Source organism: Bubalus kerabau, chromosome 1, assembly GCF_029407905.1.
Source record: "Bubalus kerabau isolate K-KA32 ecotype Philippines breed swamp buffalo chromosome 1, PCC_UOA_SB_1v2, whole genome shotgun sequence".
In the NCBI taxonomy this organism is placed as follows: domain Eukaryota; kingdom Metazoa; phylum Chordata; class Mammalia; order Artiodactyla; family Bovidae; genus Bubalus; species Bubalus kerabau.
In genome coordinates, this window is record NC_073624.1 from 159,095,413 (window position 1) to 159,120,261 (window position 24,849).

General features: G+C 46.6%; 1 protein-coding gene across 2 annotated transcripts in view; it reads left to right on the forward strand.

Annotated features, from left to right (window-relative positions):
- SH2D4B (SH2 domain containing 4B) overlaps nucleotides 1-24,849 on the forward strand; it is an 83,975-nt gene that overhangs the window by 34,529 nt on the left and 24,597 nt on the right. For both annotated transcript variants that reach the window (XM_055537816.1, XM_055537806.1), the window contains exons 4-5: nucleotides 4,620-4,767; nucleotides 21,646-21,862. In XM_055537816.1, coding sequence (XP_055393791.1) covers nucleotides 4,620-4,767; nucleotides 21,646-21,862 — 365 coding nt within the window. The remainder of the gene's footprint in view (nucleotides 1-4,619; nucleotides 4,768-21,645; nucleotides 21,863-24,849) is intronic.

A 24,849-nucleotide genomic window follows, 5' to 3' on the forward strand; every position in this document is an offset into this window, starting at 1 on the left:
TTAAACTATCAGCGGACTGAAAAAATTATAAGCCACAAAAACAGAAAATGAGAGGAGGGGAAGAGCAGATGAAAATAATGCCCAAAGAAATTTGGTTTCTGGAAGACAGAGGGAGAGTGATGGGAGGTTAGCGGGGCACCTGCAGGAAGGGGGCTGGTGGTCCTGAATCAGCTCAGCCCAGAGGCCCCACAGGCTCGAGACTTGGGGACATCGGGTTCAGTGAAGGATGGCGCTGAGAATGAGGGACTGGTGGCACGTTTTTGCGTGGAGCGGCTGGACCCTCAGTTCCGTGCTTTCACCCGTCTCTTCAGGCTACTTCATCCCTCCCTCTGACCGGGAGTTGAAAGGACAACACTGGGGCTCAGCATATCAGGACAAGTGGAGAGAACAGATGGGGGCAGGTAGGAATCCGGGGGAACAAGCACAGGTTTGAACTCTGAACCGTGGAACCTACAGTCAGGGTTGCCTGTAGGGTGTACAGAACTGGTCACATTGTTTTTTTGGTGGTGTTTTTGTCTATAGCAAGTTAATAATTTGAGCTACATAAACTCAGCCTATTAACTCTATTCTGGTGGCCAATCTCAGGTGATCTTATGATAAAAATATTCAGTTGGCCAGGAACATTCATCTGCTCGCTGGGCTACCCTTCTGGAACAAGGGCTTGGCCACTGGACCTGGGAGTGACTCCATAGTTATGAATCCTGGAGCTCTGTAGGGCACTTGGTTAACCCTTTGCATGGAGGAGAGGGTCAGAGAGTACCCTGAAGGGCTGAATGGGACCTGGTCTGGGTTTGGGGCATCTTACCTGAACCTACTGCTGCCCCTGCCTGTCCTGGGGTACTATTTCTGGGAAACTTGCAGGGACAATTTGCAAAAAGGTACCTCAAAGCTTTGGTTTCTCATGAATCATGGGGCTCAGGCTAGGGGTCCTGCTTGCTTGAGTCTAAAGGCTGTCCTACCTGTAGCCTGCCTCCTACCCAGACTCCTGGGATGTTGGTGGTCAGGCACCACCCAGGTGGACACAGAAGATGTCAAATAATTGCAGAGAAAGAACCTCCAGGTGTTTCCACCTGAGGGTTCTCAGTGGAGTGGCTGATCCCTCATCCAGTCTTCCTAGAGTGAAACCCAAGGAAACCCCGAATACACACTCCGAGTCTCTGTTTCAGATATACTTTTTTTTTTTTTTAGTTTGGCTGCCTTGGGTATTTAGTTACGACACGTGGTGGTGTGCAGGCTCAGTAGCTGTGGTGTGTGGGCTTAGTTGCTGCAAGGCAAGTGGGATCTTAGTTCCCCAACCAGGAATCAAACATGTGTCCCCTGGATTGCAAGGAGGATTCTTAACCACTGGACCACCAGGGAAGTCCCTCAGAAACACACTTGCTTTCCTCTTTGAATTGTGAGCAGTCAGGGAACATCAGACATCAGAAGAAAACTTCTGACACAAATGATAGGTACCAAATAAAACAAACTTTAAAACAAAACAGAAAACAGAAGAAATAGACCTACATCAGAATATGAGGGAGAAAAATCTCTAAAATCCTCAGAGATGAGTTTTGGCGTTTATGAAACAAGTACAGAATGCCACAAAGCAAAAAGGAACAAGCAAAGAATAAAAGAGGGCTTGGGAATTAAAAATGTACTAGCTGAAATAAAAAATTCAGTGGAAGGTTTGGGGGATAAAGTCAGTGAAATCAACCAGGAAGTAGAACAAAAAGGCAAGAGGCAGGAAGTAAGAGAGAAAGGATAAGGCACTTAGAGAGTCAAATCAAGAAGTCCAGCAGTTGACACATAGGAGTTCTAAGAAGAAAAAAGCAAAATGAGAGGAGAGAAATTATCAGAAAAATCCGAAGCAGAGATGTAGTAGACTAGGACCTGAAACTCCAATCAAAAGCACCCTGAGTGCCTAGTAATCAATGAAAGAAACTCCACACCAAGACACATCTATTAAAAAGCTTCAGAATTCAGAGATAAAGAGGAAAATAGTGCCTTATGCAGAACAATGAGAATCCGAGTGGCAGTACTGGATGCTAGAAGATAAGGAAGTGAAGTCCTCTAAGTTCTGCAGGAAAATGATTTTAAGCAAATTCTATGCTTAGCTAGACTAGCAGTTACATGCGAAGGTAACATAGATATTTTCAGACATGACTCTATATGGATATATAAATCATATATATATGATACAAAATATGCATATAGATCTAGCTATTCATATGTTGCTGTTGTTTAGTTGCTAAATTGTGTCTGACTCTTTGTGACCCTCTGGACTGTAGCTCACCAGGCTACTCTTGTCCATAGAGTTTTCCCAAGCAAGAATACTGGAGGGGGTTGCCATTTCCTACTCCAGGGGATCTTCCCAACTCAGGGATCCAATGTGCATCTCCTGCATTGGCAGGCAGATTCTTTACCACTGAGCCACCAGGGGAGCCCCTGATGGCTTTACAGTGAACTATATTTATTTTTAAAAAATTTATTTATTTATGGTTGCACTGGGCCTTCATAACTGTGCATGGGTTTTCTCTAGTTGCAGTGAGTAGGGGCTACTCTTTGTCCTGGTGTGCAGGCTTCTCATTACGGTGGCTTCTCTTGTTGCAGAGCCCAGGCTTTAAAGCTTGGGCTCAGTAGTTGTGGCATGTGAGCACAGTCATTCTGGGTCATGTGGGATCCTCCTGGACCAGAGATCAAACCTGTGTCCCCGGTATTGGCAGGCAGATTCTTCACCACTGGACCACCAGGGAAGTCCTGTGAACTATATTTAATTATGTACCAATTTTTGATATAATTATGAATTGTGATGTAAATCCATTGTGAGGATGATTAGAAGAAAAATATGGGTTTACACCAGTGTGGGAACTGTAAGTGCTAAATATTCATGTACCCCCAAAAAAGGTAGTAGTTAATGTCTAGAATCAATAAATCAATAATGGCATTGAAACATGTATAATATCATATATGAAACGAATCGCCAGTCCAGGTTCAATGCATGATACAGGATGCTTGGGGCTGGTGCACTGGGATGACCCAGAGGGATGGTACGGGGAAGGAGTTGGGAGGGGGGTTCAGGATGGGGATCACATGTATACCCGTGGCTGATTCATGTTGATGTATGGCAAAACCAATACAATATTGTAAAGTAATTAACCTCCAATTAAAATAAATAAATTTATATTAAAAATAAATCAATAATTAGCAGCATTATTCAGACATGGTTATAACCACATAAAGGAAAGTTAAAATAATTGAGAATGGTGACCTCTAGGCACTAGATAAGAGTGGGGTAGGTTGGGTAACGGAGAAGGCAATGGCACCCCACTCCAGTACTCTTGCCTGGAAAATCCCATGGACGGAGGAGCCTGGTAGACTGCAGTCCATGGGGTCGCTAGGAGTCGGACACGACTGTATAACTTTCAAGTAGACAACCTGAGCGACTTCACTTTCACGTTTCACTTTCATGCTTTGGAGAAGGAAATGGCAACCCACTCCAGTGTTCTTGCCTGGAGAATCCCAGGGATGGGGGAACCTGGTGGGCTGCCATCTCTGGGGTAGCACAGAGTAGGACACGACTGAAGTGACTTAGCAGCAGCAGCAGCAGCAGCAGGTTGGGTAAAGTGGTTTAGAGAATTAATTTTTTTTTTATAACAAGCCTTCTGGCATGATTGACATGTGTGTTCATGTTGCTTTGATTAAACAAAAGTAAAGGAAAATACACACAGCCTTTTTGGAGCTTGAAAGCAGGACAATATTTGGAGATTTGGGGCCCCCGAAACTGTTTTCTCTTTGAAATATCTTCTTTGGAAATGAGGTTAAGATATAATCATATCCTCCATTCTTCCCCAGTAGCCTAGTGGACACCTTCAGACCTGAAGGACTCATCTATTGGTGTCATATCTTTTTGGCCTTTTATACAATTCATGAGGTTCTCACAGCAAGTATACTGGGCTGGTTTGCCATTCCCTCTTCTAGTGGGTTAAGTTTTGTCAGAACTCTCTGCTATGACCTGTCCATCTTAGGTGGCCCTGCATGGCATGACTTCACTGAGTTATGCAAGCCCCTTTGCCACGACCAGGTGGTTGATGCAAACAGACGACTCATTGGAAAACTCCCTGATGCTGGGAAAGATTGAGGGCAGAAGGAGAAGAGGGTGTCAGAGGATGAGATGGCTGGCTGGCATGACTGATGCAATGAACATGGACTTAGGCAAACTCCGGAAGACGTGAGGGACAGGGAGGCCAGGTGTGCTGCAGTCCATGGGTTTGCAAAGGATTAGACACGACTGGGTGACTGAACAGCAACAACAATAATCATATACTGCTTAACTTGCCTCCAAGAAGACCAGGCTCCCCTCCTCATGCCCACTTCGCTCTTCCCCAGAACGGAAGTGTGACCAAGCGTGGCCCAGAGTTCTCTTATTATTGCAGAAAGCTTCACATATTTGGTTCACATATTTCAAGTCATTTGATCTTTACCATGGCCTGATCAGATATAACTGTTACCACTTCATGTGTGTAGAGACGGAGTCTGGAGTGGCCTCCTCTGGCCACCTTTCCATGTGACATCTCAGCCCTGACTGCCTGGTGACCTGTTACTGTCACCTGATGTCATTCTGTCTCCATGTTTTTTAGAGGAAAGAGGAAGAGGAGAGGAAGCGAGGAGAAGAGCAGATTCGCCTCCAGGAAGAGCAGAGGGCGAAGGAACTCTACTGGACCCTGAAGCAGGCCCAGCTGCAAAGCCACCCCAGCGAGAAGGAGGAACATGAGTGGGAAGAACAGTGTGAGTAGCACTTGCTTTTTTTAAAAAAATTAATTCAGTTCAGGTCAGTTCAGTCACTCAGTCAGGTCCAACTCTGTGACTCATGGATTGCAGCATGCCTGGCCTCCCTTGTCCATCACCAACTCCTGGAGTTTACCCAAACTCATGTTCATTGAGTCAGTGATGCCATCCAACCGTCTCATCCTCTGTCATCCCCTTCTCCTCCTGCCCTCAATCTTGCCCAGCATCAGGGTCTTTTCAAATGAGTCAGCTCTTCACATCAGGTGGCCAAAGTATTGGAGTTTCAGCTTCAGCATCAGTCCTTCCAATGAACACTCAGGCCTGATCTCCTTTAGGATGGACTGGTAGGATCTCCTTGCAGTCCAAGGGACTCTCAACAGTCTTCTCCAACACCACAGTTCAAAAGCATCAATTCTTCGGCACTCAGCTTTCTTTATAGTCCAACTCTCATATCCATATATGACTACTGGAAAAACCATAGCCTTGACTAGGTGGACCTTTGTTGGCAAAGTCATGTCTCTGCTTTTTAATATGCTATCTAGGTTGGTTATAACTTTTCTTCCAAGAAGTAAGCATCTTTTAATTTCATGGCTGCAGTCACCATCTGCAGTGATTAGTTAGGTCTGCTGGATCTTCCTTTCTGTCTGCAGTGATTAATTAGATCACTAGATCTTCCTTTCAGCATGCAGACTCTTAGTTGTGGCATATGGGATCTAGTTCCCTGACTCAGGCCTCTTGCAATGGGAGCTCAAAGTCTTAGCCCCTGGAACACCACGAAGGTCCTAAGCTTTCTTATTGGGGACTGGGAGACTGGCCTGTTTTCTCAGCCACTTTCCTCCCACATGTCTATTTGCTCAGTCATCATTCCAGTTCATCTGCTTAGCCCAGATGCCTTTAACCTGTGTCAACTATGTATATGGTTCTGCTAAGGATCCAGACGGTAAGAGCTCCATCCTCAAGGAACTTACTTGCCTGTTGGGGAGATTTCTTATACTAAAGAGTAAAACTCTACATTTACTGAGTTACCAATAATTTTCTGGCTGTGTGCTAAGCCCTGGAGATCCAGAGATGAGGGATCATGGTCTGTGTCTTGGAGGAACTCGCCGGCCAGGCAGGAGCTAGACACACAGGCTAAGGGCTTTGAGGGAAAAGGTACACGTTCTGTTGGAGCACATGGTGGCTATTCTGGGGGCATTCCAGATGAAAAGGTATAAAGTGAAGCTGCTGGGAGCATGGGGATATCGGACAAAGAGGCTGGAGAAGGTAGTCAGGATGGAGGACCCAGAATATGATGAAGGGATGTGGTCTGCTTAGGAAGTTAGAGATGTATGTGAAAAAGTGAAAATCACTTGGTCATATCTGACTCTTTGCGACGCTATGGACTGTAGCCTGCCAGGCTCTTCTGTCCATGGAATTCTCCAGGCAAGAATACTGGAGTGGGTTGCCATTCCCTTCTCCAGGGGATCTTCCTGACCCAGGGATCAAGCCAAGGTCTCCTGCACTGCAGGCAGATTCTTTACCGTCTGAGCCATTAGAGATGTATAGGTGGCTCTTAATCTTAGAGAGTGCTGGGGGTGGCAAGAAGTTAGGTTGGAAAGAAGAAGTGGAACTAAGCTTGAAGATGGTGTTTTAATACGTACTCAAGACTTGCCTTAACCAGGTATAGATAGGCATGCAGATGTGGAAATGACTGTTACAAGAAGTTTTTGCTCACAGATTCCTAGAAATGGAGGGCATGGTATGCCATGCAGGGCCACACAAGAAGCACCAGTGTGAGTCAAAAGGCAGAGGAAACAAGTAGAAAAAGTGGGCAAGAGCCTTTACTATGGTGTCATTGGGAAAGGTAAGGCATGCGTGTGTGTGAGCTCAGTTGCTTCAGTCGTGTTCGACTCTTTGTGACTCTATGGACTATATAGCCTACCAGGCTCCTCTGTCCATGGGATTCTCCAGGCAAGAATATTTGAGTGGTTGCTGTGCCCTCCTCCAGGGGATCTTCCTGACCCAGGGATTGAACCGGTGTCTCTTAAGTCTCCTGTATTGGCAGGCGGGTTCTTTACCACCAGCACCACCTGGGAAGCCTCAAAGGTAAGGCAGGACAGGGTAAACAAACAGGACTGGCTGAAGTGAAGTGGCGTCGCTTAGTCGTGTCCGACACTTTGTGACCCCGTGGACTATAGCCAACCAGGCTCCTCTGTCTATGGGATTTTCCAGGCAAGAATACTGGAGTGGGTTTTTGAATAATTTCAGCAGGGTCTGGAGTATAGGAGCTGTCTCTAGTTCTCTATACCCAGCACTGGGGTGATTAGGGCAGATGGACCGACTGAGGAGTACAAGAACCAGATAAACGAGGTGGTTGGGGTATGGGCTTTGCATTGGTTGGTTTGCATTTGAAAGGTGCACTTGCAGCTGGGTCCTTTGCTAGCTCTAGGAAATGGCTAGATTTTGGAGGGGCAGTATTTGAAGGACCAGCAAGGTCCCAGATGTCAAAACTTCAAAACATACAGAAAATAAAAAGACATGACTTGTATGCGTGGACAGAGGAAACTTGTAAAGTTGAGTGACATAGTTCGGGCTGGTTTGGGGTGTGAGAGAGAGGAGGAGACTGTGGCATGATTGACTTTGGAGATGACTAGGGCCATAGCAGGGAGAGCGGAGATATGAGGTGCCTTCCGCTGGCTAGCATTCTGATCTTCAGCATTTCACAACCATCTGCCCCATTCATTAGACAGACTTTAAAAAAATTGAGATACAATTCACACACCATAAAATTCATCCTTTCAAAGCATGCAGTTCAGTGGTTTCTAGTATACTCACAAAGTTGCCCCACCATTACCACTCTCCAATTCTAGAACATTTTCATCCCCAGAAAAGGAAACTCTCTGCCCACTGCCCCCTCTCCCACTATACCCCTGGAAATAATCTATTTTCTAATCTAATTTCTGTCTCTATGGATTTGCCTGTTACAGGCAATTCATATAAATAGAATCATGTATTATGTGGTCTTTTGTGTCTGACTTCTTTCATTTAGTGTATCTTCATGTTGTAGCATGGATCAGTCATTCATTCTTTTTTATGACAGTAAAATTCTAATGTGTTCGTATACCACACATTTGTTTATCTGTTTATCAGATGATGGCCATTTGGGTTGTTTCTATTTTTTGGCTATTACAGATAATGTTGCTCTGAGCATTTGTGTATGTTTTTGTGAATATGGATTTTCAATTCTCTTGGATATGTATCCAGGAGTGGAATTTCTGAGTCTTATGATAACTCTATGTTTAACACTTTGAGAAACTGCCATTCTGTTTTCCAAAGTGACCATACCATTTACATTTCTACAAGCAATGTGTAAGGGCACCAATGTCTTCCCATCCTTGTTAGCACTCGTTTTTGGTGTTTTGTTTAATATCCATCCTAATGAAATGCTATCTTATTGTGATTTTGATTTGCATCTACCTAACACTTGCCACGAAAATACTGAGGATTGTAAGGAGCTACTATGAACAGCTATAGTCCAACAAATGAGATAACCTAGGAGAAATGAATCGCTTTCAAAAACGTACAACTGAACAGACCAATTACTAATAAGAATGTTGAATCCGTAATAAAAAAATCTGCCAACATAGAAGAGTCCAGGACCAGATGGCTTCACTGATGGATTCTACTGAACATCTAACAAAGAATGAACACAAATCCTTCTCAAAATATTCCAAAACATTGAAGAGGAGGGGAGGCCAGCATCATCCTCATACCAAAGCCAGACAGAGACAGTATAAGCAGAGAGAGTTACAAGCCGCTATCCTTGATACACATAAATGCACAAGAATCCTGTAATATTTTGCTACAAAATATTTGAACATTTGGAAAGGCCCCATGGAAGAAATGGCAGGTGGTTTGGGAAAGTTGAGTAGGAAAGGGGAAGGTGGAGAAGGGTGTCCCAGCAGAGGGAACAGCACTGAGCAAAAGTGGGGTCCTTGTGTGTGTGGAACACGGCACATGGTTTTGAAAAAACTTATTTATGGCTGCGCTGGGCCTCGTGGCTGTGCGTGGGCTTCCTCTAGTTGTGGCGAGAGGGGGCTGCTCTTTAGCTGAGGTGCTCAGGCTTACTGCGGTGGCTTTTCTTGTTGTGGAGCACGGGCTCTAGACACACGGGCTTCAGTAGTTGCAGCACATGGGCTCAGTGGTTGTGGCTTGCGGGATCTAGAGTGAGGGCTGGGTAACTGTGGCACCTGGGCTTGGTTGCTCTGTGGCATGTGGAATCTTCCCGGACCAGAGATCAAACCTGTGTCCCCTGCATTGACAGATGGACTCTTAACCACTGGACCACCAGGGAAGCCAGCACATGTTTTGACGCGCCTGCAGCCTGGGCTTCATGTTGGGTAATGATGGAAATAAGGCTAAAAAGGTAAAACCTTAGGCAAGACCTAAGAAAAATTTGTTCATATAAATTTGGAATGGATGGAGAGATAGGTGGAAAAAGAAGGCAGGACAAAAGTTTATAGTGAAAAAAAAAAGTGAACAATCACAGAGTGAAGTCACTCGAGCCACAGTGTTCTGGGGAAGGAGCACTGGGCTGGGAGCCCTGTCCCAGAGTGAAGTCACACGAGCCACAGTATTCTGGGGAAGGAGCACTGGGCTGGGAGCCCTGTCCCAGAGTGAAGTCACACGAGCCACAGCGTTCTGGGGAAGGAGCACTGGGCTGGGAGCCCTGTCCTAGCTCTCCTGCTTCCTAGTGTATGACCTCAAGTAAGTTCTCATTCTGCTGTTGCTCAGTCTCTTCATTTGTAAAATGAGGGTGAGCATGGAGAGTTGAGGCTTGTTGGGAGGGTGAAATGAGAGAGAGGAACCCAGGTGCTCTCTAAGCTGTGAAGGGCTGTCACTCATGGAGCGTTCCTTTTTTAGTACCTACACCCTGAGATGGAAAGTTACGGGCTGGGCTAGTGTTTAGCTGGGGATGGAGGGTGGAAATCATTTGGTGCAAGTGCTGCCTATTTGCTAATTAATGGGCTGTGTGGCACCCGAAAATGGGAAAACCGACCCTAAACAGAGAAAAGATGTGATAATTCAGGCCCATGATTCCGGTTCCCTCATTTTATGCTTTCTTAAAGAATGATGAGCTTAACTCTGAAGCTGTCATTCAAATCCAGCAAAGCCATTCTGCACTCAATTAACTTAATATGAAAGCTATAGTGGGCCATTAATCTACTGGGAGCAGCAGTTTTTGATAAAACACCTAAATTAAATTCTCCAAGTTAGGAAAAAAAGAGGGAATTGTTCCCTTTAGTATCACTTGAATACAGAGTTAGTTATTCAGTTCAAACAGCAGAGCAGGCTCTGACTTCTAAGAAGCTCTGAATATATCAGGCAGAAATTCGCTTAATAGTTTCTCAGCAGGAATTTGTAGGACTGTGTTAGGTAACATCTAGTCGCCCAGAGATTTTTAGATGAGCCAGTCTGACTTGGCTAATGGTATCGCTTTTAAAAATTGGGACAGTGTTACAGTTAACCCCTCCCCTTCCTCTTTGAGCTTTATGATCCCAGTTGTGGCCCCCACCCCACAATCTACATCCTCGTGTCAACACTTTGTGGGGTTGTGGCCAGAGCTGAGTGAGAAAATGTGTGCTCAAGTCTACGAGGGAGTCCAGTTGTCTTGGTTCTGTTCTCTTCCCTCATAGAAGGGCATGTGCTCTGGAGTCTGGGTTTAAACACAGGAATTCTAGGGGACTCCCCAGGGATTCAATGGCTAAGAGTTTAAGCTTCCAGTGCAGGGGGCCCGGGTTCAATCAGGGAACTCGATCCCACAGGCTGCAGCTTAGAATTTGCATTGCCACAACTAAAGATCCTGCATATTGCAACGAAGATCAATAACCCCATGTGCCGCAACTAAGCTCCGGTGCAGCCAGAGAAAGAGAGTCAGTGATTCTAAACTGCTGTGTACTTGACCCAGGTAGAACCCGGGGGCTTGTGGAAAGGGGATATGGTCTGGAGATGGGATGGGGCAGAGAATTTGGGGTTTGAAGGACAGCTGGAGAATAGCACAGAAGTGTTTTTTCTCTCCACTGATGGGATGGGAAACTGTGGAGTTCCTCCTTGGGCAACTGCTCCCCAAACTCCAAGTGCCATATATTTTTGGTTTTACAGCTCAGAACAATGCCAGCCTGAGCCCCCACATGCCCGATTCAGGTCCTGCCTAGGGTTCTCTCTCCTCTTGATTGCTCAAGAATCCCTGGGGAGCACTCTGGTCTTAAGGAACCCCTGATGTTGCCCCTGGTGGCCAAGACGGGTCACTGTTGGCAGCCATCAGGATTGTAAGCCAAACAAGGATGGTTGACAGCTGACATCAGAAGCCTCTGAGTCCAGGTAGAGAGAGCCCTAAACAGAGATTTCTTGTTTAGCTGTGGGTGAACCTCACTGGATTTCTCTGAGGCTCATCAGGATTCATTGCCTCGGTGACAAACCCATTCTTCCCCAGGTTATGGCTGTTCCCCAGGCTACCAGAGGCCTGAATGTATATCCTCCAACATCTGGACCACATGTTTCTCTTTCTTAGGGGTCAGGAAACATCCCCTTCTCACAAAGCTTCATTTTCCCCATTTCCCTGACAAGGGCTCCTGACTCTATGCAGCCCCCCATCTTACACCACTTCCCCACCTCCACCCCGCTGTGCCTTAATGAGACTGGACCCTTTCTAAAGGTTGTATTCCAGTTCCCCTATCTCACAGAAAACACAATAATATTTAATGAACTCTTGCCATGTGCCAGGAACTGTCCAAGCCCCGTCTATGTACACTCTCATTGATGTCTCAAAGCAACCCTGTGAGGCCCTCATTTTACAGATGAGGAAATAAAGTAGAGCCAAGGTAATTCAAGTTGCCTAAGGTTCCCATGAAGCATAAGATGGAGCCGAATTTAAACACATCTACACACATACACAACCTGAATATTTATTGGTGCCTTTTCATGTATATAGGATTATTCACTAATTTTCAGAGACATTATGCTATTCACCTAAGGGCTTACTACAAATTGATAATGCTTTGAAGCATTTGGTTTCTCTGCAGGCTCTAACTGGCTCATCTGAATTCTATTCAGCACTGAGTCTTTTCTGTCTGGGCAGAAGTAGGGAGAACAGTAGTTAAGTGCTCTAGAAATAGGTTTCATAATGAGTGGCAACTGGTGATCTTCTAAGACCTCATGCTCCCTGGACCTTCCCCCCTGAATCCCATAGGCACCTCTACCTCCACTCGTTCAAAACCCAATGCTCCTCTCCCCCCACCTGCTTCATCACCTGGCTGTCAAGGCGGAAACTTGGCTGTCATTCTGGTCTCTTTTCTGCTCACTACCAATCCCCAAACCTACCAAGTTATAAAGATTCAACCTCCTCAATATTCTTGGAATCTATACCCCTTCTCCTCATCATCCTGACCATGTCTTAACTTTGACCCCATTTCTCTTTGTCTGGCTTTCTGTTTTGCAAACGTTCATGCTTGTTCCTGTCAAGTTCATTCCCAGCAATGTAGCTAAGTCAACCTTTGAAAAGTTCCAACAGCATCCTGCTTTCCTGCTTAAAGCCTTTCAGTGGCTTTCATCACTCTTTGGTAAAGTACTGAAATTGATTAGTCAGTGTTTTTGGGTTTCCTAAATGGCCTTATCTGTTTCTGCGTCTTTACCTCTTGCTCCCTCCCCACAAGAGCTTCCTTCCAGCCATTCTGTGAGAAATGTTGCAACTCCCTTTTGCCTCTGGGCCTCTGCCCCTGAGCTTCCTCTGCTAGAACAGCCCCTCCTTGGCCTCTCTTGTTTGAATCCCTTGAGTCCACCGGGCATCAACTTAGATGTCCTCCAGAGGATTTCTCTGCTCTCTCTGGCTCCCCAGCACCCTGTCCATACCGCACAGCTCCATGCACCATTAGCTGTTGTGTCCCCCCTTCAAGGCAGTGAACTCTCCGAGGATGGGGACTGTGTCCTGCTCGATGCTGTTTTTACATCCCCTAGCATCAGCCAGGCTGCCAGCCGACAGGGTGACCTCGTGAAAAATTAGGAAAAGGTGCCCGCTTTTCAAGTTGCTGCACTGGCATCTACCAGGAAACTGTCACCACATCTGTACATACTGATTGTGATCATGGGTCACTGTGCCCCCTGGAATTGTGCAATGCACAGCTCCTGCTTGCGCAACGTGGAGCTGGCGCAAGGGAGGCACTGTACACGTGTGCTAAATAAATGTGTTTTTTGTGCCCAAATGTGTTACTACTTAAAGTGTTAAAAATCCTGCCTCTTGCAGTGACTAGCCTGGCCACGTTTCTGGAGCTGTGTAACTGCTCACAGATATGCTGCCAAGAGGAAACCCAGCTCCTGCCATTTCTCTTCAGCGTGGGAGAACTGAGCAGGAGTCTTGAGCAGAGGCTCGGACGTGATTCCAGAGCAGCCTAGCAGTTCGATCCCTGGGTTGGGAAGATCCCCTGGAGAAGGTCACGGCAACCCACTCCAGTATTCCTGTCTGGAGAAGCCCACGGACAGAGGAGCCTGGCGGGCTACAGTCCATGGGGTTGCAAAGAGTTGGACACGACTAAATGATTTAGTAAACACACACAAGGGATGAAAGAGGGGGTGGTCTCTGTTTTCCACGGAGGGAAAACTAAGACCTAGGGAGGTGAAAACGTGTCGTGGGCTAGACAGAGAGTCAGGAGCAAAGCCAAGCAGAATGCTCAGCTCCCCTCCCGGCCTGGGGCAGCTGAAACTCCCAGGTCCAACAAGAGTGAGGCTGGACTCCTAAGACTGGGGGTCTTGGTGTCTTTTAAGCATGAGGGTTGCAGGCCGGCAGTCCTGGAAAGTGGTGTCTCAGTTCTGAGTGGTGGCCCCAGGCCGAGCAGGTGTGGGTACATCCTTGTGATAGGAGGGCAAAGCTGGAAGGGGCCTTTCCCCCTGATCTGCAAGTAAGAGAACTGAGGGATGGCTGGGGGCACACACAGCTGCGTACATTTCTAGCTAATGGCAGCACCTGATGTGCTCTGGCCTCTTCATTCTAAGCCCAATGCTCCCCAAGCCAGAATGTTACAGAATGGTTTATTATTTTTTTAAATTTTAAATTGTGGTAGGGGCCTTCCCTGGTGGTTCAGTGGGTAAGACTCTGAGCTCCGATGGAGGGGGCACAGGTTTGACCCCTGCTGGGGAACTAAGATCCTGCATCCTACAGGCCACATGGCAAGGCCAAAAAGAAGGTAAAAAAAACCCCAGCAAATGCATTGTGGTTTTGAACTGTGGTGTTGGAAAAGACTCTTGAGAGTCCCTTGGACTGCAAGGAGATCCAACCTGTCCATCCTAAAGGAAATCAGTCCTGATTATTCATTGGAAGGACTGATGCTGAAGCTGAAATTCCAATACTTTGGCCACCTGATGCGAAGAACCGATTCATTGGAAAAGACTCTGATGCTGGGAAAAATTGAAGGTGGGAGAAGAAGGGGACGGCAGAGGATGAAATGGTTGGATGGCATCACCCACGCGATGGACATGAGTTTGACAAAAGGCTCTGGGAGTTGGTGAAGGACAGGGAGGCCTGGCGTGCTGAAGTCTATGGGGTTGCAAAGAGTCAGACATGACTGAGCAACTGAACTGAACTGATACAGCTTCAGACTGACCATTTTAACTACTTGTAAGGGTATAGTTCAGTGACACTGAGCACACTCATGTTGCTTTGCTACCGTCACCGCTGCCCACCTCCAGAAATTTGCTTTCTTCCCACATTGAAACTCTGGCCCATTAAACAATAACCCCTCATTTCACCCTGCCTCTAACCCCTGGTGGCCACCACTTTCTACTCTGTGAATTTAGCTACTCTAAGTGCAATCCGTGGAGTATAAATGAAATCATACAACGCTTTTCCTTTTGTGTCTGCTTATTCACTTAGCATTAACATCTTTAAGTTTCAACCATGTTGTAGTTTGTGTCAGAATTTCCTCCCTTTTTAAGACTAAACAATATTCCTTTTATGTATATACTGTGTTTTGTTTATCTGCTTATCCATTGATGGACATTTGTGTTATTTCCATGTCTTGGCTATTGTGAACCATGCTGTTATGAACATGGGTGTACAAATATTTGTTTGAATTCATGCTTTCAATTCTTTTGGGTATATATCTAGAATTGGCATTGCTGGACCATATGTAATTGTGCATTTAATTTTTTTTATGGAATTACTGTACTATTTTCCGCTGCAGCTGCACCATTTCACAGTCCCACCAACACTGCATAAGGGTTCCAATTTCTCCATATCCTTGCCAGCACTTGTTATTATTGTATTTCTTTTAATTTAAAAACAATAGCTATACGGATAGGTGGGAAGAGGTATCTGTTTGTGGTTGGTCCATTTTTCAGTCTATAAATTCAGCTTTTCTTCTGGTCTTCAGTGTTTTCCTGTTGTTCAGCTGTCTTTACATTATTTCTGAGAGACGAGGTTCACTCTCCCCTTTAACAGATGGAGAAAGGAGACCTTGGAACCCACCTTAGAAGTGGGAATGGCTATGATCCCCCTTTGTTCTGTGCAGTGCAGGCCCTTGCCGTGCCTACTGGACAGGCCCGTGTGAGGTCATCCTGGACTGGAATTCGGGCCGTAGGAGAAAGCGAAGCTGACTTGGTTGGGGCCCCATCTCTTCAGTGGGTCCTCTGGAGTATGAGACAGTCTGATACTTGCTGCCTCAGGACCAAAGGTGCTTGTGGTTGGGATAGAAGCCCAAAGCTTTACTGGGATAGAAGAAAAAAGCTTTGAGTTCTGGCTGAGGGTTTCCATGGCAGATTCACATGATTACAGTTGGAATCTATCCCAGATTCAGAGAAGGAACAGAAGCAACCTTTGAAGATTTCAGAGCTTCCTTTAGGGTAAGATGGGAGTTCCCTGAGGTCCAGTGGTTAGGACTCGGCGCTTGCACTGCTCTGGCTGGAGAACTAAGGTCCCACAAGCTGCTTGTAAACAGACCCAGAATCCATGCCACTGAGCATCAAGGGTGCCCCCTCCTGGACTGACTGAGAACTGCTTATGTCTGCATTTTGACGGTGCTAATGCCACCCGCAAGAATACACAGAACTGTACAAAAAAAGATCTTCACGACCCAGATAATCACGATGGTGTGATCACTGACCTAGAGCCAGACATCCTGGAATGTGGAGTCAAGTGGGCCTTAGAAAGCATCACTGTGAACAAAGCTAGTGGAGGTAATGGAATTCCAGTTGAGCTATTTCAAATCCTGAAAGATGATGCTGTGAAAGTGCTGCATTCAATATGCCAGCAAATTTGGAAAACTCAGCAGGTGCCACAGGACTGGAAAAGGTCAGTTTTCATTCCAATCCCAAAGAAAGGCAATGCCAAAGAACGCTCAAACTACCTCACAATTGCACTCATCTCACATGCTAGTAAAGTAATGCTCAACATTCTCCAAGCCAGGCTTCAGCAATACGTGAACCGTGAACTTCCACTTATTCAAGCTGATCTTAGAAAAGGCAAAGGAACCAGAGATCAAATTGCCAACATCTGCTGGATCATGGAAAAAGCAAGAGAGTTCCAGAAAAACATCTATTTCTGCTTTATTGACTATGCCAAAGCCTTTGACTGTGTGGATCACAATAAACTGTGATAAATTCTGAAGGAGATGGGAATACCAAATCACCTGACCTGCCTCTTGAGAAACCTATATGCGGGTCAGGAAGCAACAGTTAGAACTGGACATGGAACAACGGACTGTTCCAAATAAGAAAAGGAGTACGTCAAGGCTGTATATTGTCACCCTGCTTATTTAACTTATATGCAGAGTACATCATGAGAAATGCTGGGCTGGAAGAAGCACAAGCTGGAATAATATGCAGATGACACCACCCTTATGGCAGAAAGTGAAGAGGAACTAAAAAGCCTCTTGATGAAGGTAAAAGAGGAGAGTGAAAAAGTTGGCTTAAAATTCAACATTCAGAAAACGAAGATCATGGCATCTGGTCCCATCACTTCATGGGAAATAGATGGGGAAACAGTGGAAACAGTGTCAGACTTTGTTTTTTTGGGCTCCAAAATTACTGCAGATGGTGACTGCAGCCATGAAATTAAAAGACACTTACTCCTTGGAAGGAAAGTTATGACCAACCTAGATAGCATATTGAAAAGCAGAGACATTACTTTGCCAACAAAGGTCTGTCTAGTCAAGGCTATGGTTTTTCCAGTGGTCATGTATGGATGTGAGAGTTGGACTGTGAAGAAAGCTGAGCACCTAAGAATTGATGCTTTTGAACTGTAGTGTTGGAGAAGACTCTTGAGAGTCCCTTGGACTGCAAAGAGATCCAACCAGTCCATTCTGAAGGAGATCAGCCCTGGGATTTCTTTGGAGGGAATGATGCTGAAGTTGAAACTCCAGTACTTTGGCCACCTCATGCGAAGAGTTGACTCATTGGAAAAGACTCTGATGCTGGGAGGGATTGGGGGCAGGAGAAGGTGATGACAGAGGATGAGATGGCTGGATGGCATCACTGACTCGATGGACATGAGTCTGAGTGATGGACAGGGAAGCCTGGCGTGCTGTGATTCATGGGGTCACAAAGAGTCGGACATGACTGAGCGACTGAACTGAACTGAACTGAACTGAATGCCACCCACTCCAGTATTCTTGGAGAATTCCATGGACCGAGGAGACTGACAGGCTACAGTCCATGGGATGGCAAAAGTTGCAAAGACATGACTGAGTGCCGAAAACTTTCACCTTTTTCACTTCCGATGAAAATAAAAGCTTTAGTTAACACCATGGTGCTCAAAATGTACATGGTACAGTTATAAGTGATATATATTAGTTTCATAGTAACTTCATAACAACTTTATGAGGTAGGGACCGTTATTATGTCCATTTTACTTTTGACAAAATGGAGGCCCAGGGTGATTAGCTAACTTATCCACTGTTACACAGCTGGTAGATGAAATTGAGATCTGAACCCAGGCAGCTTGGTTCCAGAATCAGGCTTTGAGAAATTTGAAGAAAAGATCAAGGTCAGAGGCCTGATTTAGTATAAGACATTGCTTTTCCAAAGCACTTCATCGTTTAGAGTGTTTTATATGTTTCATTTAATCTTTATAATAACTCAATGAGGCAGACACTCACATCATTCTTATTTTGACAGAGGTAAACACTGAGGCCTGGAGGCATTCAGGGACTTTCAAAAGAAAGCTGGCATAGAGTGTTGATGAAGGTTGGAGAAAAGGGATCCTGGGCACTGTTGGTGAGAGTATAAATCGATGCAGCCTCTGTGGCAAACGTTATGGAGGTTCCTCACAAAAATTAAAAATAAAGCTACCATGTGACCCAGCAATCTCCCTTCTGGGTATATATCAAAAGGAAATAAAATCAGGCTATTGAAGCGATATCTGTACTCTCATGTTTACTGCGACATTATTCACAGTGGTAGCCAAGCTACAGAGACAACATAAGCATATGTCAACGGATGAATAAAGACCACACACACACACACACACACACACATATATATACCCACATATACATACATGGACCTTTAGAGGTTATGCTAAGTGAAAAAAAAGACAAAGGAAAATACTACACAATTTCACTTACATGTGAAATCTAAAAAAGTCAAACCCATAGAAACAAAGAGTAAAATGGTGGTTTCCAGGGCTTGGGGGCAGGAGTGGCAGGGTGAGGAGGAGTTAGAAGTTGATCAAAAGGTACAAAATTAGAAGGTGAATAAATTCTGGGGATGCTTCCCTGGTGGCTCAGAGGTTAAAGCATCTGCTTGCAATGCAGGAGACCTGAGTTCGATCCCTGGGTTGGGAAGATCCCCTGGAGAAGGAAATGGCAACCCACTCCAGTATTCTTGCCTGGAGAAGAATCCCATGGACGGAGGAGCCTGGTGGGCTACAGTCCATGGGGTCACAAAGAGTCGGACACGACTGAGTGACTTAACTTTCAATGCACAGCTTAGTGACTGTAGTCAACAATAATGTGTTATATACTTCTAAGTTGCCTAGAATGAAAGTGAAAAAGTGAGTCACTCAGTGGTGTCTGACTCTTTGGGACCCCATGGACTGTAACTCACCAGGCTCTTCTGTCCATGGAATTCTCCAGGCAAGAATACTGGAGTGGGTAGCCATTCCCTTCTAGGGGATCTTCCCAACCCAGGGATCCAACCCAGGTCTCCCACATTGCAGGCAGGTTCCTTACCATCTGAGCCACCAGGGATCTCAAATGTTCTTGCCACAAAAAAGAAATGGTAACTATGTGACTGATGAATGAGTTAGCTAATGCTATGGTGATCATCATTTTGCAATATATTAAGTATTTCAACATCAGCACATAGAACACTTTAAGCTTATTTATGTACATCAATTATGTGTCAAAAAAAAAAAAAAAAAAAAGAAACACAAGAAGAGAAAAAGACCCAAGAAGCCCTCCTGGAGCTGCCGCCGACCCTGACTCCACATCAGTCTCTCCATAATCGGGGCTGGGCCGCAGGGCTGGCTTCCTGCTTGCAGCCTCGGCCGTGTCGTCACCTCTGAGTACCCTCTGTCCTGCTGCCTGGCATTTCTGAGCTGATCTGGCTGCACGTGCATCACAGCTGGTTTGAGTTGGTGGACACCTCTGCACAGAGGGGAGTTTGCAGAATGGTGGGGAGCTTGGTGGCCCTTGAACAAAGGGCGGGGAGAAGCTCAGAGGCCCATCGGGCTGGGAAAGAAAGTGGGTGGAAGGGGTGCTCCTTAAGGGCCAAGGGATTTGCCTTTTGTCCTGCAGGTACTGGGAGCCACTGAAGGCTTCTGAGGAAGACAATGGCAAAACCAGGGCTGGACTTTGGGAGGCTGCATTTAGTCCCTGTGTGACCCACGGCCTGTTCCCTCTCTAGCTGAGTTCCCAAAGCATGTCTTCCTACTTTCCACGTGACATCCTTCTATCACTGACTGTAGCTGTCTCTCAAGGGCTGTCAACTCTCAAAGGTCACTGGCCCCTGAAGAGATTTCATGGTTTAATCTCCAAGTCATGTCTGACTCTTTTGCGACCCATGGACTGTAGCCCACCAGGCTCCTCTGTCCATTGGATTTCCCAGTCAAGGATACTGGATTGCATTGCCATTTCCTTCTCCAGGGGATCTTCCCGACCCAGGTATCAAACCTGCGTCTCCTGTGTTGGCAGGCGGATTCTTTACTACTGAGCCACCAGGGAAGCCCTCCTTGTGGGGCAGAAGTGTCTGTGATCTGTCTGTAGTCTAGTGACTGAAAGCCCATGCTGGGAAACTGTGGTGGCAGGTATTGTGGTGTTCTTAGTACCAGGAACTGAAATTAGGTGTTTTCTCCACCCCCCCGCCCCCACCCTCTCCCTGCCTCTTCTGGGTTCCTCCCTCTTCTTTCCCTGGAAAAACTCCTGTTGATCTTTCCAGACCCAGTGGGGTGCTCAGTCTCCTGTGGTGGCTCCTGACTCCCTCACAGAATGGGAGTGCTGCAGCCCCTAAACTCCAAGACTTGTTGAGTCTCTGTTCTCCTTATACTACAGATATTTATTTGTCTTATTCTCCCAGCTACACTCTGAGTGTCCTGAGGGAACGGTCTCGTCTTTGCTATCTCTATATTCAGCCCAGAGCCTGGCAGGGTTAAATACTTAATGGGGTGCAGTCGTTCAAGCATATGTATCACTTGCTGACTGACGCATATGTATGCTAGGCGCTGGAATGCAGCAATGAATAGACCAAAGAAAGTCCCCCTCCCGCCACCCTGGCACTCTCAGTCTATGTGACCTCCACTTCTATAAATACTTTCTGAGGGACAGACTTCCCGCTGCCTTCCTCAGATCTCGTTGTGTTTCGACAATGGACTTTGACTGCTTGAAGAGGAGAAGCTCTTTTTTTAAGGATGAGGACCATTTGCCTTGTATCCTGAAAGTGCCAAAAGAACACAGGTCTCTGGTATTGGTAGGTTGTAGTTGCGTGCTATGCACGTATTGGGTGGACTTTGGAGTAGACTTGGACTTTAGGTAAGAGTTTTCTTAAGGCTTGGGCCAAGGCAATCGCTGGACCTGTGCAATGAGAACACTGCCAGCTCCAAGAGTTCTCTAAAAAGGACTGGATGGGGCCTGCCTTGATGCAGCCAGACTACAAAATAATCGGTTTTAATTCTAGACCGTGCTTCAGAGGTCTTCCTCGCTCTGTGCACTTTCCCAGCTCCAGGACTTCCTTTTGAGGTTTAGAAGCAGCAACTTGCAGATGTCCAACCTGCCTCGAGACATACAAAAAGACACGCTGGTGAGAGGGGTGTCGTGGCAGACATGGCGGCTCTGCGGTGACAGTAACTGAAGCGCCTTCTTCCCGCCCTCCAACACACTCACCCACCAGCTGTCAAGGCCTCAGGAAACCAAAGAGAAAGGGAACCGGAACCGGGACTCCAGAGTTTCCCATAACTCTTCCTCTGGGAGCAGGGAGTATGGGTCCCTGCCAGGCTTGCCCACTAACCCAGCCGGGCAAAGCAATGTCCTTCTTTGGAACTCAGTTTCCACGTGAGCAACATGAGGAGGGATGAGTAACGGGATGGTCTTAAGGGCTCTTGTGACTTTTTGTAGGAAATAGCAGGGGCTCTGGTACTGGATACACCTGATTTTATTTATATTTTTATTGATTTATTTTTTAAAATTTTGGCTCCACTGAGTCTTCACCGCGGCATGCAGGCCTTTTCTCTAGTTGGGGTGTGGGCTTAGTGGCCCCATGGCAGGTGGGATCTTAGTTCCCTGACCGGGGATCGGACTCCCATCCCCTGCACTGGAAGGCAGATTCTTAACCGCTGGACCAGGGAAGTCCCTGGAAATACCCGATTTTAAAGCTTGGGAAGTGGGTACAGTGGTGAACTCGCTCTCTCTTCCTTTCCAGTGCGTCGATCCAAGGCGGCTGATGAGGAGAGGAGCCGCCGAGCCCAGCGCGCCCGGGACGAGTACCAGCGTCACTCGCTCCGCGCCATCCAGAAGGGCACTGTTGCTGGACTCAGCTCCAGGTTCCGAGAGCTCGGCCAGAGCCACGAGCAGGAGGCGAGACTCCACCACCACCTCCCAGGCCCGGGGCCGCTTTCAACCCTGGCCGTGCCTGGCAGGTGGGTCGTGGTGTTGTTTGAGACCTTGGGTTATTGCCAACATGCCCTTAATAAGTAACCTTGTAGACATTAATTTTATACTCGGGCAACTATTATCTACAACAGAGATTCCCCAAAGTGGGACCACTGGATTAAGGGCTACATATATTTATAGTATTGATAGTTAAGGTCAATTTGTCCTCCACAGAGATGGTACCAGTGAACACTCTTATTCTTTAGCCTTGCCAGCAGTATGTTGTCAGATTTTTGTTTTTTGTGAGAAATAACATCTCAGTGAAAGTTTAAACCTGCATTTCTATTTATGCATGAGGTGAAGTATTTTGTATATGTTTAAGGGTTTTTGATATTTCCATACCTGTCTCTTTCCTGCCTCTTCTTTGTGTTATTGGTCTTTTTGTCATCTATTTTTTTGTTTATCGCTCTTCAGTCGCTAAGTCGTGTCCAACTTTTTGCAACCCCATGGACTATGGCACACCAGGCTCCTCTGTCTTCCACTATGTCCCAGAGTTTGCTCAAATTCATGTCCACTGAGTCAGTGATGCTGTCTAACCATCTCATCCTCTGCCATTCCCTTCAATCTTTCCCAGCATTAGGATCATTTCCAATGAATCAGCTCCTCACATCAGGTGGCCAAAATATTGGAGCTTCAGCTTCAGCAACAGCCCTTCCAATGAATATTCAGGGCTGATCTATTTTTAGAAACTCCTAAAATACAGGAGAAGAGATTCTCTTCTTTGTGATAAAACATTTTCCCCCCTGAATCTGTCGTTGGTCTTTTGACTTTTACAATAACGTTTTCTGTCGTGCAGGAATTTTTGATTTTTATGAGATCAGAGTTTCTTTTATGTTTACTGGATTTAGAGACATAGTTAGAAGTCTTCTTCCTCTTGTGCTTTTTTTTTTTTTTTAAGGAGACATATAATTTGTCCTTCAGGCCCAGAAGACAGAGCTGCATGGCCTGTTGCAGTCTGGCTCCAGGCTCTCTGGGTGTTGCTGTCAGCAGGGGAGATGTGATGGCCACAGCGAGCCACCTAGGGTGGGGCGGGGGGACCAGGGACCAGGCAGACGGAATGGCAGACCCAGGCACCAGAAGCCGCACATCAGCCTCTTTCCTGTGGCTGCCCTATGGCACAGGCCCCTGTGGCCTCACTGCCCTCAGCACTGTGGTGCCAACACATGCTTGCCTGGCTGTACTGCGGGCAGGCACAAATCTTCTGGTTTCTAAGACTCATTCTCCTTAGAAGGCAAGAGGAGGTTATAAATGACAGCAAGGAAAATTCATTCACTCTTGTCCCTCTGTTTCCAAGTAGAGAATCTGATTCCCCAGAATGTAAATGCTAGGGGGAGACGCTCCTAGAGGCCACCTGGCCAGAAGCCTTGCTCCTGCCCCTGCAGCTCTCTCCCATCCAAGGATCCAAGGACTTCACTTTCACTTTTCTCTTTCCTGCACTGGAGAAGGAAATGGCAACCCACTCCAGTGTTCTTGCCTGGAGAATCCCAGGGACGGGGGAGCCTGGTGGGCTGCCGTCTATGGGATCACACAGAGTCGGACACGACTGAAGCGACTTAGCAGCAGCAGCAGCAGCCCCACTGATCATGCCTCTGAGCCGTTCAATGGAACCTCACCCTCTGTCTTTCTTGTGTGTTAGTCACTCAGTCGTGTCTGACTCTTTGCGACCCCATGGACACTGTAGCCCACCAGGCTCCTCTGTCCATGGGGATTCTCCAGGCAAGAATACTGGAGTGGGTTGCCATGCCCTCCTTGAGGGGATCTTCTCAACCCAGGGATCGAACCCAGGTCTCCTGCATTACAAGGAGGATTCTTTACTGTCTGAGCCACCAGGGACGCCCTATCTTTCTTATGCAATCATTTTAAAAATCTGCAGTGTTCACTATTGCACGTGAGTACATGGATTCATTTTAGGGCAAGAAAAATAGGAGCTCATTCTGGGGTTTGCCAGGAAGCCCTGGGCTCATCATCCGTTTTTGCTGGTGCAGAGCAAATGCAATGACTGCATCAGGGGAGAGCTGATGTTTATTGTAGAAGAGAGGATGACAGTGGCGGTGAATTCTGAATGCCAGGGCTATTAGGTGGACCAGACAGCAATGACAGTGAGCATTTGCCAGGTTGCTGTCACTCAGGTGGAAAGGTGGGAAAGTTGCAGTTGTTTAAGGTGGGCCCAAAGTCTGCTCTGCTTTCATACCATAAATTAATATAATGGAATTTTTGAGCTTCCCTGGTGGTTCAGTGGTAAAGAATCTCCCTGCCATTGCAGGAGACGTGAGTTTGATCCTTGGGTCGGGAAGATCCCCTGAAGAAGGAAATGGCAACCCACTCCAATATTCTTGCCTGGGAAATCCCATAGACAGAGGAGCCTGGCGGGCTGCACTTCATGGGGTCACAAAACAGTTGGGCATGACTTAGCGACTAAACAACAACCACAAATGTTGCTGCATATCCACAAAGAGCCGTGCATGCTGTTATGGGGCATATGCTGTCAGACCCTTACTGGGCTTCGTGTTAGAATGGCTCCAATAAAACAGAATTTCTGTATACATCCAGGAGCCACAGTACAGACACAAAAACAAGTAGAATCTGGGCTTTTGTGGGAAAATATCAGAAAGCGTGGAAGTAGTGCCCCTGTTCATCTCACTCTAGGGATCTTCAGACCCTCCCAGATTGCCAGTCAAAAGTCAGCCATTGTGGTGCCTTGTTCCTGCCCCGTCTCTTTCCTCTGTCCTTTTCCTTTTTATTTTTTGGCGGTGAAGCTCAGCCATTTTCAGAGTAGATTGAGGCTGTTCCCTGTCCTGATACTGCGTCATAAATCATGAAAGCTAGTTGGCCAAGACAGGTGTCCCCTTAGATGGCCGGGGCAGGGGCGATGGGCGGGGAGATGGGCGGGGAGATTGGGAGAGGCAAAACCAGCATCCTCTTTAGTGGGGGTTTGGGGAGGGTGGAGGACACGCACATATAATGATTTTGCTGG